Genomic DNA, 13230 nt, shown 5'->3' with positions numbered 1-13230 from the left:
GAAGTCCACTCCCTCATCTCATCCTCTCCCCCCTCTACCTGTCCCTTGGACCCTCTCCCCTCCCGTCTCCTCAGTTCCCTCTCCCCCACTGGCTGCTCCCACCTTGCTCACCTCTTTAACCTATCTCTTTCTACTGGCATCTTTTCCTCACCCTTCAAACACGCTCTGGTCTCGCCTATTCTTAAAAAACCTAACCTGGACCCTTTATCTCCCACAAGCTACCGCCCTATCTCTCTTCTCCCATTTGCCTCTAAAATACTAGAACGGCTGGTTTACAGGCGTCTCACCAGCTACCTGTCTGACCACTCCATCCTAGATCCCCTTTAATCTGGCTTTCGCCCACTTCATTCCACTGAGACTGCCCTAGTGAAAGTCACCAATGACCTGCTGTCAGCCAAATCCAAGGGTCACTTCTCCCTGCTTATCCTTTTGGACCTATCTGCTGCCTTTGACACTGTGGATCACCCTCTCCTCCTCCACACACTCCAAAACATTGGCCTCTCTGGCACAGTCTTCAACTGGTTTTCCTCTTACCTCTTCAACCGTTCCTTCTCAGTCTCTGCCTCTGGCTCTACCTCACCACCTTCTATCCTTCCTGTCGGGGTCCCTCAGGGTTCCGTCCTTGGCCCCATTCTGTTCTCTCTGTACACCTCCTCTCTGGGTGCACTCATTAACTCCTTTGGCTTCCAATATCACCTCTATGCAGATGACACCCAAATCTACCTCTCCTCTCCTGATCTGTCCCCCACTGTTTTCTCTCAAGTTTCCAACTGCCTCGCTGCCATCTCTACCTTGATGTCTGAGCGATTTCTGAAGCTGAATATGGACAAAACCGAACTTATTATCTTTCCCCCACCCAGAGCTATGCCCCCTACTAATATCTCTATCACTGTTAACAACACCATCATCTCCCCTGTTCCCCAACTCCGCTGCCTGGGTGTCACTCTTGACTCCTCCCTCTCCTTTGCACCCCACATCCAAACGCTGGCCCATTCTTGCCGGTTCCAGTTACGCAACATTGCTTGCATCAGGCCCTTTCTCTCACAGAGTGCAACTAAGCTGATCATCCACTCATTGGTCATCTCACGGCTTGACTACTGTAATGCTCTTCTCACCGGCCTTGCTCAATCCCAACTAGCTCCTCTCCAATCTGTCCTCAATGCTGCAGCCAGGCTTATCTTCCTCTCCCGCCGCTCTAATTCTGCTACTCCCCTTCAACAAAATCTGCACTGGCTTCCATTCCCCTACAGAATCCTCTTCAAACACCTCACACTCACATACAGGGCCATCTCTAATTCCATTGCTCCATATATCTCTAACCTCATCTCCATTCATACACCCTCCCGCCCTCTACGGTCAGCTGACGACTGTCGTCTCTCCTCCACCCTGATCACTGCTTCCCATGCTAGAGTACAGGACTTTGCCCGTGCTGCACCCCTTCAGTGGAACGCACTCCCTCGCTCCATTAGACTCTCCCCGACCTTGCAAAGCTTCAAACGGGCACTGAAAACTCACCTATTCATCAAAGCGTACCCTTCCACTGCATAAACCAGCTGGTTCTCCGACCCCTTGCCTGTTTCCTGTTTACATCCTGCTATCTAACCACCACCCCCTCGCTTGCACCTCTTGTAATCTGTCTGTCTCCCCTTCCTACTAGATTGTAAGCTCCTCCGAGTAGGGCCCTCTTCCCTCCTGTTGTCAAAGTCCACTTCTCTTCACATTTCACTCACAGCTCTCCTATACTCCAACACTCAGTGACCATCTTCGTCTGCATACTCATCTCCATCATTGGCCTCAAGCCTCTAGTTGTATGTTGATTGAGTCCTCACTACTTACATTTAGGCTGTAATGTGTATTGATCTGTGGCGCTCTTTATTTGTACTGTATTTTTGTTATTTATTCAATGTTATGCCAAGTTTTGTTTCCCTGTATTGTTCCTTTGTACGGCGCTGCGAAACACTTGTGGCGCCTTATAAATAAAATTATAATAATAATAATTCTGGCTATACCACCTTGATACAGAATGATTTATCAGCTAACGATGGGAGCAGCTGAGAACTCCAAGGAGACCAGACAGTGTGAGCTCAGGCTTGCTGTGACATGCTAGGGGTCAGGCTGGTCACACCAGTGTGGAGGGAGAAGGTGGAAACGGTCACATAACTACTCGAGGGAAAGAAGAACTCCAGGTGTCAGGTGAAACATCCATCTTCCTGACAATTGTGTCTATAAAACAGCAGAATCTTACTTTCTTGCAATTGTGGAGACACGGATCCGCTTCTGTCCGCTTGAGTGCTGATACTGTGTCACAAACTGGATCGCACCTCTTCCCCCTTGTGGGATGGGAGCATTGTGCTGCACAATTAAGAGGAAAGAAGTGTTAATTGCATCCATCGAAAAGACCATACAGTATTAGGACTTATCAGACAGTTTGTAAACACCATAAGTCAGGCATGTCCAAACTGTGGCCCTCCAGCTGTTGTGAAACTATACATCCCAGCATGTCTTGCCATAGTTTTAGTGTATAACGGAATAATACGTTTTCAATACATTTTTAGAGTATGTTCACCGAATGGAATCCATGGACACCTCCTCTGACAAGGTCTGGGGCACTTGGTAATCCTTTTTTTCAAGCTAGTACCCCCCTTAATTCTCTCCTGTTTCCTCTCCCTCTTCAATGGTGTTGGCCAGACAGTGGCAAATTGAGGATTTTCAGATGGGGGTTTCCAAATGTAATCCAAAATGTCCCACTCTGCAGCGCACTGAAGTATGGAGTCTGGGGCAGAGGTAACAGCCCTGAAAATGTTTTTATACACTGAATACTGTATGGAATACATGGTTAATATTTGACAATACAGATGGTCTATAGTATAGGCTGTGTTAAATAAGATAAAATTGTCAGGAAATGTTTAAACATAGAATAATAAATACACAAACAGAATAGAACCAGTACTGCACTTTCTAAGCTAACAATCTTCCACTTCATGGTAAGGCTCCTGTCTCTTCCTCCTGGCAGCTGCTCTCTGGTCCATTGCGATGTTTGAGGGCTCAGATCCACACATACAGTAAATGTGGTAGAAGATGCCGGTACACTGGGCATGTGCAGCAGCTCTGCTCTGTTCCTTACACTGCATGATGTGGTGGCAAGTCATATTATATACCAGTGCTATTGTTGTCATCATTTAAGGCACTTGCCAAGAGGAAGGGGGTTTCCAGGCAACCAGAAACCCCCCTGCGTTTTCCTATGCCACACCCTTTCTTTTCCCTTTCTTCTAACCCCTGTCCCTGGTATCTTTACGCATTCCCCAAATGGGTCTTCCAGTAGTATTAACTAAATTGGAGCTTAATTTAAATGTTTATGTACTACTGACCTATGAATATGCATTTGCTACTGGTTACGTTGTCCTATGTCCGTCTCTAAATAATATATGATTTTACAACAACAACAACAACAAAAAAAAACAACATTCAATAAGTTTCCCATCATTGAGCATCAGTTTCCTTTGTGGGCCAGAAGACCGACTGGAAACATTACTATGAGGCGGAGTAAGACCAAACCAGAGGCACATAGATCGACACAGATCTGTCCACATACTTTTAGCCTTGTTGCAGTTTAAACAACCCTTCTAATTGCACCATTGCCATGGCGTGACTCGACGTGACTCGATAGCATCGAGCTCCTTTGCATGCAACCTTTTCTGTTAAAATGCATCTTATAAGCAAACTGGTGCAATCACACGCATGTTGATTAAAATTATGTGACATGTCTATATTTTCTGTGCAAATGCAAACCATGTAACGTAACATTTTGTATGCAGATAACCATGGTGGCACACAAAATATAGGCATGAGCCTCATCATTTTAATCAGCAGAAGCTGCTTCTGCTTCTAGTTCACAATTGTTTTGCAAATAAGACACATTGTAATGCAAAAAAGTTGCATGCAAAAAAAGCATTGCGTTACCAAGTCGCACAGAGCTCATGCACAATGTATAACGCGACTCGTAGCGCACGGAATGTAGGTGTATGTGGACACATCTGCAAAACATACTGTTGCTAGATGGGAGCAGAGCGAGAGAAAAGTCCCTACAGTATGTATACCGTTTGTAGTGGTAAATGGAGCATTGATTATTTTTATCGTCAAATAGTTTACTACCAACAACAACAACAACAAACGTGGCTGTATTGTGCAAAACATCCCATTTCTTGACAAAATATTTCAAAGCTTGGTATAAGGTTTTATTTCGCAGGATTGGTTTTGTTCGCTCACTGCTAACTATAAGCTAACGACAAGCGCACCAGGGGGTTTTTAGTGACTCTCCCTGATGTCTGAAAATGCAGTCAAGTTTTGCCTATGTTGTTGACTACCAGGTGCCTATCGTTCAGTGTGCACGCAGTGTGAGTCATAACGACAAACAACGACGGCATTTTTATAAAACAAGATGATCCTGGTAAAGCAAATGATATGTCATTATCTTTATCGTTCTCTTTTGTTACATCGTTTTGTGTGTTCTCACTCTATTTATGATTCTGGAGCTCCGTGAAGTTCAAGCAAAATTGTTAACAATAACGTTGACGGAGCAGATCACATAATATTGATCTACTGTATATAAATATATATATACACAAGCTGTACATGCATAGCACAGCAGTGTGGGAATCAGCAATATCCTGTGTCCTGTGACAATATCACAATTTAAAAGATAACTTTTATTAATGTGTACCCTAAAATATGAGTTCTACGTGTGTATAAAATCATATTGAATCAAGTTTGGATGTTGTACTCATCTTGAGGTATCCATCCCTATAAATGGTGGTGAAATACTGTATCAAAGAATCCCTTTGATCATTGTACAGTTACTTTGATTATCTCAGAGGTAGGGTGGCCAATCCAGGGATCGGGATTGGGAGTATCCTGGGATTTGGCCCCAAAATGTCCTGGATTTCAATCCCGGGATTGGAGTATCCAATCCCGGTATTAGACTGCGCATGCTCAGATGCTGCCCGGCTGCTCCCGACCAGGCGTGCGGCCTGCCCAGGATGACAGCAAGAGGACACACTGTCGCCCATCGCTGATCCTGACCTCACCTCCCAGCCGCACCGCATGCACGCTCTGCTGCTCCTGCCTCGCGCACGGAGGCATCAGGAACCCTGCACCGCTGCTGTCTGCCTCGTCCCCACCGCCCGACCATGTAAGTACATGTGTGGGGCGGCCGGTGTGGGTGGACAGGCGCATTTTTTAAATTAGGAATGGCGATCCCGGGATTGAGCATTTTTCAATCCCAGACCCCGGGATTGGCATCCCTACTCAGAGTGACTAACATCCTTTGAAAAAGCGGCAAAAACTATTAAGGTAGACTAAAGTGAGTTTAAACCATGGTACGCGGCCTCATACACGCCAGGAGCATTCGGGACCATACACTTATAAATATGATACAAAGGGTCAACATGCATGAAGGTCGACATGGAGTTAGGCCAACAGGGTCATTGGGTCGACACAAGTATTAGGTCGACATTGGAAAGATCGACAGGTCAACATGAGGTTTTGCACATTTATTTTATGAGCCGACATGTGCCGACAGGCGGTATTTCATGCCCTACCACCCACTAGGGCGTGGTGGGAGAATAAAATAGTGTGCCGATCGTAGCGAGGGTTAGGCACTAACTCATCTACTTGCTAACTATTAATGGAACTGTGTTTATTTACACTCATATCCATCGTCATCTGTTAAACTGAAAATTTCATCCATCATTTCACACTTCATCTGTTTCTATATACATTCAAAGTAATGTTATTTGTGGATTATCTCTGCCATGTTAGAAGAAAGCCTCCCTCTGGACTCTCCATCCCAATAGTTACACTTCATTCATCCTCTAATTCGCGGTCATCTAATTTCATTGTGGTTTTACAGTATATTTGAGAAAAACTGTTATATACAGTGCCTATATGTAATGTATATTTGCGTTTTTAGCGTTTTATTTTTTATTAAATTTGCTATTATTTCTAGCACAGTCTCCCTTCTATATATTTTTCTGTTTCCCATGTGGTTTTGGAGTACCCACATTTGACTGCTGCTCAAATAATAGGTCAAAACGTATTATATGTCCTGGTAGCCTTCTGATCTGTAGCGCACCGTCATCCTTTCTTTTTAAAATATATGTAGGGTGAAGGAAAGAAAATGAGAAGAGTTTTATTACTGTCACACTGAATGCCTGCATCCATTTGCTCCAATGTAGTCCAAGTCCGTGGTATTTGCATTGGTGATATGGAGGAATTTGAAGATGACGTTCTCCTATAAGATTCAAACCCTCAATCGTCATTTCAGGTGATAATTGATAAACTGAATTCCTCAGCCCTTAACAGGTATTATAATCATCATGGATAAATCCCGGTGATGCTCATTGACTTGTGTTGTTGTTGGTGCCCAATTTAGGGAGATTAAAAAAAGAAGTAGATTCTAATTGTTTGCCCAACATGGATAGGTTTATGAGTGGTGTCAAACTAAAACCAATCAATGTTAGTATATAATCAGGCAGCTCTCCTGTGCCACCTGAGAAACTGGTTACGTGGCACGGACTTGTATGCCAGTACCTCTGTAGAGCAGAACCTTCTCATCTCTAGAGATCTTCTGCATTTTCTCCACCACCATGACCAGAAGATAATCCCTGTATTACAGGATAATCCCATTATGGACAACTAGGAAACTGTGGAACATCCTACGAATAAGGTTGACTAATCTATATCTGCTAATGATGACGTACTTTGATCATATACATTTGCCCTCAATCAGTTATATGCCAAAAGTTGAGTATGTTGCATTCACCTCTAAACAAGTGATCTTGGCGATATTGCTAGGGGGCAGCTATCAGTGCTACCAGAAGGAAGACAATATTTGAAATATATTTTCTTTCCCAACATCCCCCACCTCTTTCCCCAACTATGGGTATGCAATGTAGTTTGTGTGATGTTTTATCACGACTTCTATTGGGTTATTATATGTCTGACATGGTTATTTGTTGCCGGGTTGCCTTGGTTTTATTTATTTCAATCATTTACTTGTATTGTTTCTAAATTGTATCTTTCTTTGATTCCATGCATGGTACTTATTTTTGTATTTTTCTTCCATTTGCTTCACTAAATGATACTCAATGAAATGGCCTCCCACAGCACAGCTGGCGAAGGTGTAAGTACTCCAGGGAGGTATATGAATCAGACACATTTCTTCTCATTAGCCAACGTACATCATGTACAGTGTTTAAAACTCATTAAAACACAATAGTGTCTACTTTAAAGCCAACCTCTTATACAAGATGATATACAGTATGTGCTGCTCCCTACCTCAGGATCTCTCTCCCTCTGCCTTACGAAACTCTCCACCTCTCTACAAACCTTCAAACAAGCTCTCAAGACCCCATATAGCTACACAGCTGTCATCCTAACCCCTGTTCCGTCCTCTCTGTCTTCCCCTTCTGTGTCATCTCTGTCTGTTTGCCCCTCACCTGTAGAATGTAAGGTCTCATGAGGGAGACCCTCTCCGCTCATGTTCTTTTATTTCCTTTACTTATATCATCTCCATACTGCCTACAATGCTGCCTAACCTTTGGGTACGTCACCTTATTTGAGTACTATGGGAGGTATTCCACCTGGGATGCCAACTGTCGGTACTTCCCGACAGTCGCAATCCGAGGCGGTTTTTGTTTCTTCTGACTGTAACTTGATTGCCGGAATCCAACGTTCTCTCTGTCGAGTGTCGGAAAGTCTGCAAATCAGCGAAAGCGGCAGCGTATTGTTGAAAACCGGCTGTGAACTCGACAAACCACAGCTGTTTCCGGAAAAAAACAGAATCGACTTTTTAAAAAGTCGGATCTGACACCATCCAATGCTGTCATTAACGGCAGCATTGGATAGGTGAGTGCGGATATTTCCCCTGGCGGGAAATCACGGCACAGATTGAATAACCCTCTATGACTGCAGCAAAGTGTATATACCATCGATGTTCGGCAATGTTTCATACTGTAAGTTCTGTTCACTCAGTACTTTAAGGTGCTGTGGACCCATCATGGCACCATAATAAACGAAGAGTAATTATAATAAACATATGTCATAATATTATATAAAATGATACATATAAAGCTCTAATATATGTATTTTTAGTTTGTAAGAGTTCTAGACACACCAATGCCACACTGTTTGCCCCCCTCTTCATGTTCCTCTTTAGCCACAATTACAGTTGAGACTTTAAATATACTCTCAGGAAGATTGCCTCCATCTCTCAGCTAATTAACAGAGCTCAAATTAAATTGACAGACATCAGCTATAATCACTATAATAAAATGTCATGTGAGATTTGCAGTCACAGCTCATGTTGCTACACTACAAGTTGCAGCTCGGTCTACAGCGGGGAGGAAATTAACCATAAGATGCACACAGCAATAAAAGCGCACAAGCAGGCGGAATACTTTGTTTGAGTTTGTGTCTCTAGGGCTTAGATATTTGTGTTCCTCAGTCAGCGAGTGATCGCTGCTGGATAAAACAGGATGCTGCTGCATGTCATATGATTACTGATCCATACACATCCACTATACAACTGTCCACTAAAGTGCAGGCTGCGATCCATGTCCAAAAACCTGCGGAAGCCTCTCCAGCTGCTCCACCACTAGAAGAATCCTGCTGTGAACCTCATGCATGGAAGTCGCTAGCAGGTAAGTTGGTGGCTTCACCGGGCACGTTCCATGAAAAGGTTTAGCCTTAAAGATGTTACACATTAGACATAACGCAGACCTAAAATTGTTCCTGTAAGGAGATCGTGCACCCTTTCTAAAAATAATTAAGACGGGTGCTTATACGTGTTACCTGGATTTAAATGGATCATTTATTCAAATACACCTCTGTTCGGAGCTGAAATTCTGTTTGCTATCTCCGGCTATGTAATGTCTTTAAAGTAAACCGTTTTCGTCCACTAACCACATCGAGAGACGTGTGAGAGCGTAAGCTTGCAGAGATTCATTTACAGCAGGGCTTTTAAAACTACACCTCGCCCGTCTCCATTTAGGGTAGTTACCGAAAGTCTTGTCTGAGGAAATCGATTGTATGTTATTTATTAACAGTTTCTTATTTAGCCCATACATATTACGCAGCGCTTATGAACTACAATAGAACAATTATTAAATGCGTTCTATTGTTATTACTTGGTAAACAATATCTAATTCCTTATTTAAAATATTAATAATAATCTTACGTTATAGAAAAAAAAAACCACTAGTGTCATTTAAAATATACCCAATGATAAACCCTTTGAGTGCAAAGGGAATTTGTCAAAATAGGTGTGGAAACATTTTTATTCATCATAATGACCTGCAAGGTTTACCTTATATACTATATATATTTTTATATATATTAATATATTTTAGATATATTTTTTACATGACATTTTTTATTTGAATTTATATAACAGATGTGAGAGACGCTGGGATTTTTAGCGAACATTTTGCGCATCTCTCTCAGAGATGTTGGCACTCAAACGGGTTAATCATACTGAACAATTTGACAGTTATTTATAAACATTTGGGGTTCCGTACTGTAAAAATAGCACATTATTAACAGAGTTGTGTTAAATCCTCACAAATCATAGTATTACTGAATCGTTCACATTGTTATACCTGGGGCAAGGAATTAGGCTGCCATATCACATATAGTAGAACGGCCAGGTCTGCTAGTGTGTGTGTGTGTATGTGGGATTACTGCAGCCGAAGAGTGCTAGCAGGATCCTGTGTCCCCAGCGACAGTCTGACTGTAATGGTCCTTAGTATGAGTTTTTACTATCACATGCACACATATGTAAGGTATCCACCTGCTGCACATTCTATCTGTGTGTCATATGATGGACAGATCAGCCGCCTGAGGGGTTCCGCTGTAAATAACTCCACTATATTCGGTAGTTACAGTATGCTCTTTGTACTGTATTTTTTGTGAGGCATTTACAAAGCAGATCATAAGACTGACTACATTTACATAATTTAGTACTTACGGCAATAAACCATCTGTAGTAGTGACAGTACATAATCTAGTGCAATGCCAGTATGCACAGAGAGGGATGGTGCACAGAGAGGGATGGCACACAGGGTGAGATGGCACACAGAGAGCACACAGGGTGAGATGGCGCACAGAGAGGGATGGCGCACAGAGAGAGGGATGGCGCAGAGAGAGGGATGGCGCACAGAGAGAGGGATGGCGCACAGAAAGAGGGATGGCGCACAGAGAGAGGGATGGCGCACAGAGAGAGGGATGGTGCACAGAGAGGGATGGCGCACAGAGAGGGATGGCGCACAGAGTGAGGGATGGCGCACAGAGAGAGGGATGGCGCACAGAGAGAGGGATGGCGCACAGAGAGAGGGATGGCGCACAGAGAGAAGGATGGCGCACAGAGAGGGATGGCGCACAGAGAAGGATGGCGCACAGAGAAGGATGGCGCACAGAGAAGGATGGCGCACAGAGTGAGGGATGGCGCGCAGAGAGGGATGGCGCGCAGAGAGGGATGGCGCGCAGAGAGGGATGGCGCAGAGAGAGGGATGGCGCAGAGAGAGGGATGGCGCAGAGAGAGGGATGGCACGCAGAGAGAGGGATGGCGCGCAGGGAGGGATGGCGCGCAGAGAGGGATGGCGCGCAGAGAGGGATGGCGCGCAGAGAGGGATGGTGCGCAGAGAGGGATGGCGCACAGAGAGGGATGGCGCACAGAGAGGGATGGCGCACAGATGCAGCCATGCAGAGCAGCGAGTATTAAACCTAATGACTGGAGAGGGCCGAGAGATCTCACACAAATAAGGACCAGTTACTGCGTAGATAACTTATCTTGTACCCAGTATTCAGCAGGTGCACGAGCACAGGTGGAGGCACGCATGCAGATATACGCTTAGTGTGTGCACGCTTCCAGGAATCTGCTCTAAGTTTGCTACCAACAACCCAAAAATGGGGTCACTGTCCTTAATTATATTATTACCAGTTATTTATATAGCGCACACATATTCCGCAGCGCTTTACAAAGTATATTTGAACATTCACATCAGTCCCTGCCCTAGTGGAGCTTACAATCTATATTCCCTACACACTCATTCATCCTGGGGATAATTTGTTGGGAGCCAATTAACCTACCAGTATATTTTTGAATTGTGGGATGAAACCGGAGTACCCGGAGGAAACCCACCCAAGCACAGGGAGAATATAGAAACTCTGCACAGTTAGGGTCAAGGTGGGAATCAAACCCATGACCTCAGTGCTGTGAGGCAGTAATGCGAACCATTACAGCTCAATTACAATGCACGGGCCCCACGTTATAGCTTTTAGTTGGCCACGCAGAAGATGTCGCATACAACCTACGTAAACGCACAACTGGGCATACACACTAGGCGATATGCATGATTTTTCATGAGTTCTAATGCAGCAAATCGTGCCGATATAACTCCAAAGCAGGGGTGGGCAATAACCGTCCCTACATTTGTTGATGAACTACACATCCCAGCATGCCTTGCATCAGTTTCAGCATGGCCAGATAGCAAAACTAAGGCAAGGCATGCTGGGATGTGTAGTTCATCAACAGCTGGAGCCCCGCTTATTGCACACCCCTGCTCTAATGTGTACCCAGCCTTACAAGTTTTTGTTGCTTTACCCCAATTGCATATTCGTTAACATGCCATGTAGTGTTAAATGTGCGCCAACACACCCCCTCGCATGCGCGCCAACATGTCCCCTCGCATGCGCGCCAACACGTTCCAAGCAGGCATCAACATGCCTGCATTTGCAGGGCTAAGCCCAGAGATTTCTTGGGCATGCCCAGAAACGCTGGTAGTTCCCCTGCTTCTGCCCCATGCCTGCCACTCCTGGAGCGAACCGCCCAGCGAATGTGAAAATCGCCAAAGCCTTTCGCTCTGGGGGTGTGAAATGCACAAACCCCAAACACCAGGGACGAGGATAAAGTCAGTCCGCTATGAGCTGGTCTAAGTCGGACCCATGTTTTCAAACGCGGTTGCGGAATTGCTTTATAACGTAAGTGCATAACGACTTTGCTTTTAATAATTGAAGCTTGTTGTCCAACAATTATTTTTTTTGACATTGCTCCTGTAATTTAGCTTTCATTAGCTCAGCTAATGCAAACACCACTAATTGTACAGGTAACAGATGGCGCTGAATGTGTATTCCCTGGGCTGGTATTACTTTATAAAGGAGATATGGTCAGTTCCTTCAGATAGACATCACTTTATTACAAAGAACATATAAAAGGGAGCAATTAAGGCAACACTTATTACATGACAAGACAACAGCTGCTACTGCCTGTTTTATAACGTGTCCATATTGTTTCATAGGTAAAGCTGCAACATTTTTGGCCCTACTCCGCACCGGACAGGGCGTGGTGACCAGATGTGGACACAAAACTTGCCAAATAGAAACTTAAGCCACTTCCTTCATTCCTCTGAAGATGCTGACTGTGCTGCCCGTCTATGCCACCCTTATGGCCACCACAAGTGTCGGTGCGGTGGGAGCGAATCTCACGCTGCTTTTACTATTCATGTCGCACTTAAAACTGCGCACAGACAGCTGGGCGCTGACACTCAACCTGAGCCTGTGTGACATGATTTTTGGACTGTGCGTTATCCCAGTTGCAATCTACAGCAGCCTATTAGAAGGAGGTATCTTTGCAAACAATGGTATTCCCTGCAAAATACTAGGATTCTTGTTCGTTTTGCTCCAGTTGGCTTCATTGAACTCTCTGGTGTGGGCAACGGTAGACAAGTTCACAGAGATCTGCTTTCCTCTACGTTATGCTCAGATGATCACCAAGAAGAGGATTTGGATTATCTTGGTGTTCCTGTGGATTTATGTCATAACTGTGGCTGCTCTACCCTTCCTAGGGTTTGGAGAATACAGCTTCAGCAAAGAGGTATACATGTGTCTGCCTTCATTCAACTCATCCTCTACAGCCTACGGGGTGATGCTGATCAGCGGGGGTGTTCTAGCCCCAATATCAATCATCGGTATACTGTACATTGCCATCATTCACATTGCCAGGAACCAAGCGAAGAGAGGAACCTTTGTGTGCAATGACCAACACTGCTACTACGTACCCATCCGGTCTTATTTTAGGAACACTCTCGTCCTCATTGTGTCTGCGTGTAAGTATGAAATGTATTGATTTCTAGAACAGTGCCGCAAAATAGGATGCGGTCATTAGGTGGAAACGCA

At 44.5% G+C, this 13230-nt stretch overlaps 1 protein-coding gene across 2 annotated transcripts in view; it reads right to left on the bottom strand.

Annotated features, from left to right (window-relative positions):
- The window catches only part of SEC23A (SEC23 homolog A, COPII component), a 76184-nt gene that overhangs the window by 19146 nt on the left and 43808 nt on the right, over nucleotides 1–13230 (bottom strand). For both annotated transcript variants that reach the window (XM_083166861.1, XM_083166860.1), the window contains exon 13: nucleotides 2246–2352. In XM_083166861.1, coding sequence (XP_083022987.1) covers nucleotides 2246–2352 — 107 coding nt within the window. The remainder of the gene's footprint in view (nucleotides 1–2245; nucleotides 2353–13230) is intronic.

This window comes from Crinia signifera, chromosome 12, assembly GCF_055691185.1.
Source record: "Crinia signifera chromosome 12, ASM5569118v1, whole genome shotgun sequence".
In the NCBI taxonomy this organism is placed as follows: Eukaryota; Metazoa; Chordata; class Amphibia; order Anura; family Myobatrachidae; genus Crinia; species Crinia signifera.
Note: the sequence above shows the minus strand (reverse complement) of the source record. Positions and strands in the feature narration are given on the sequence as shown.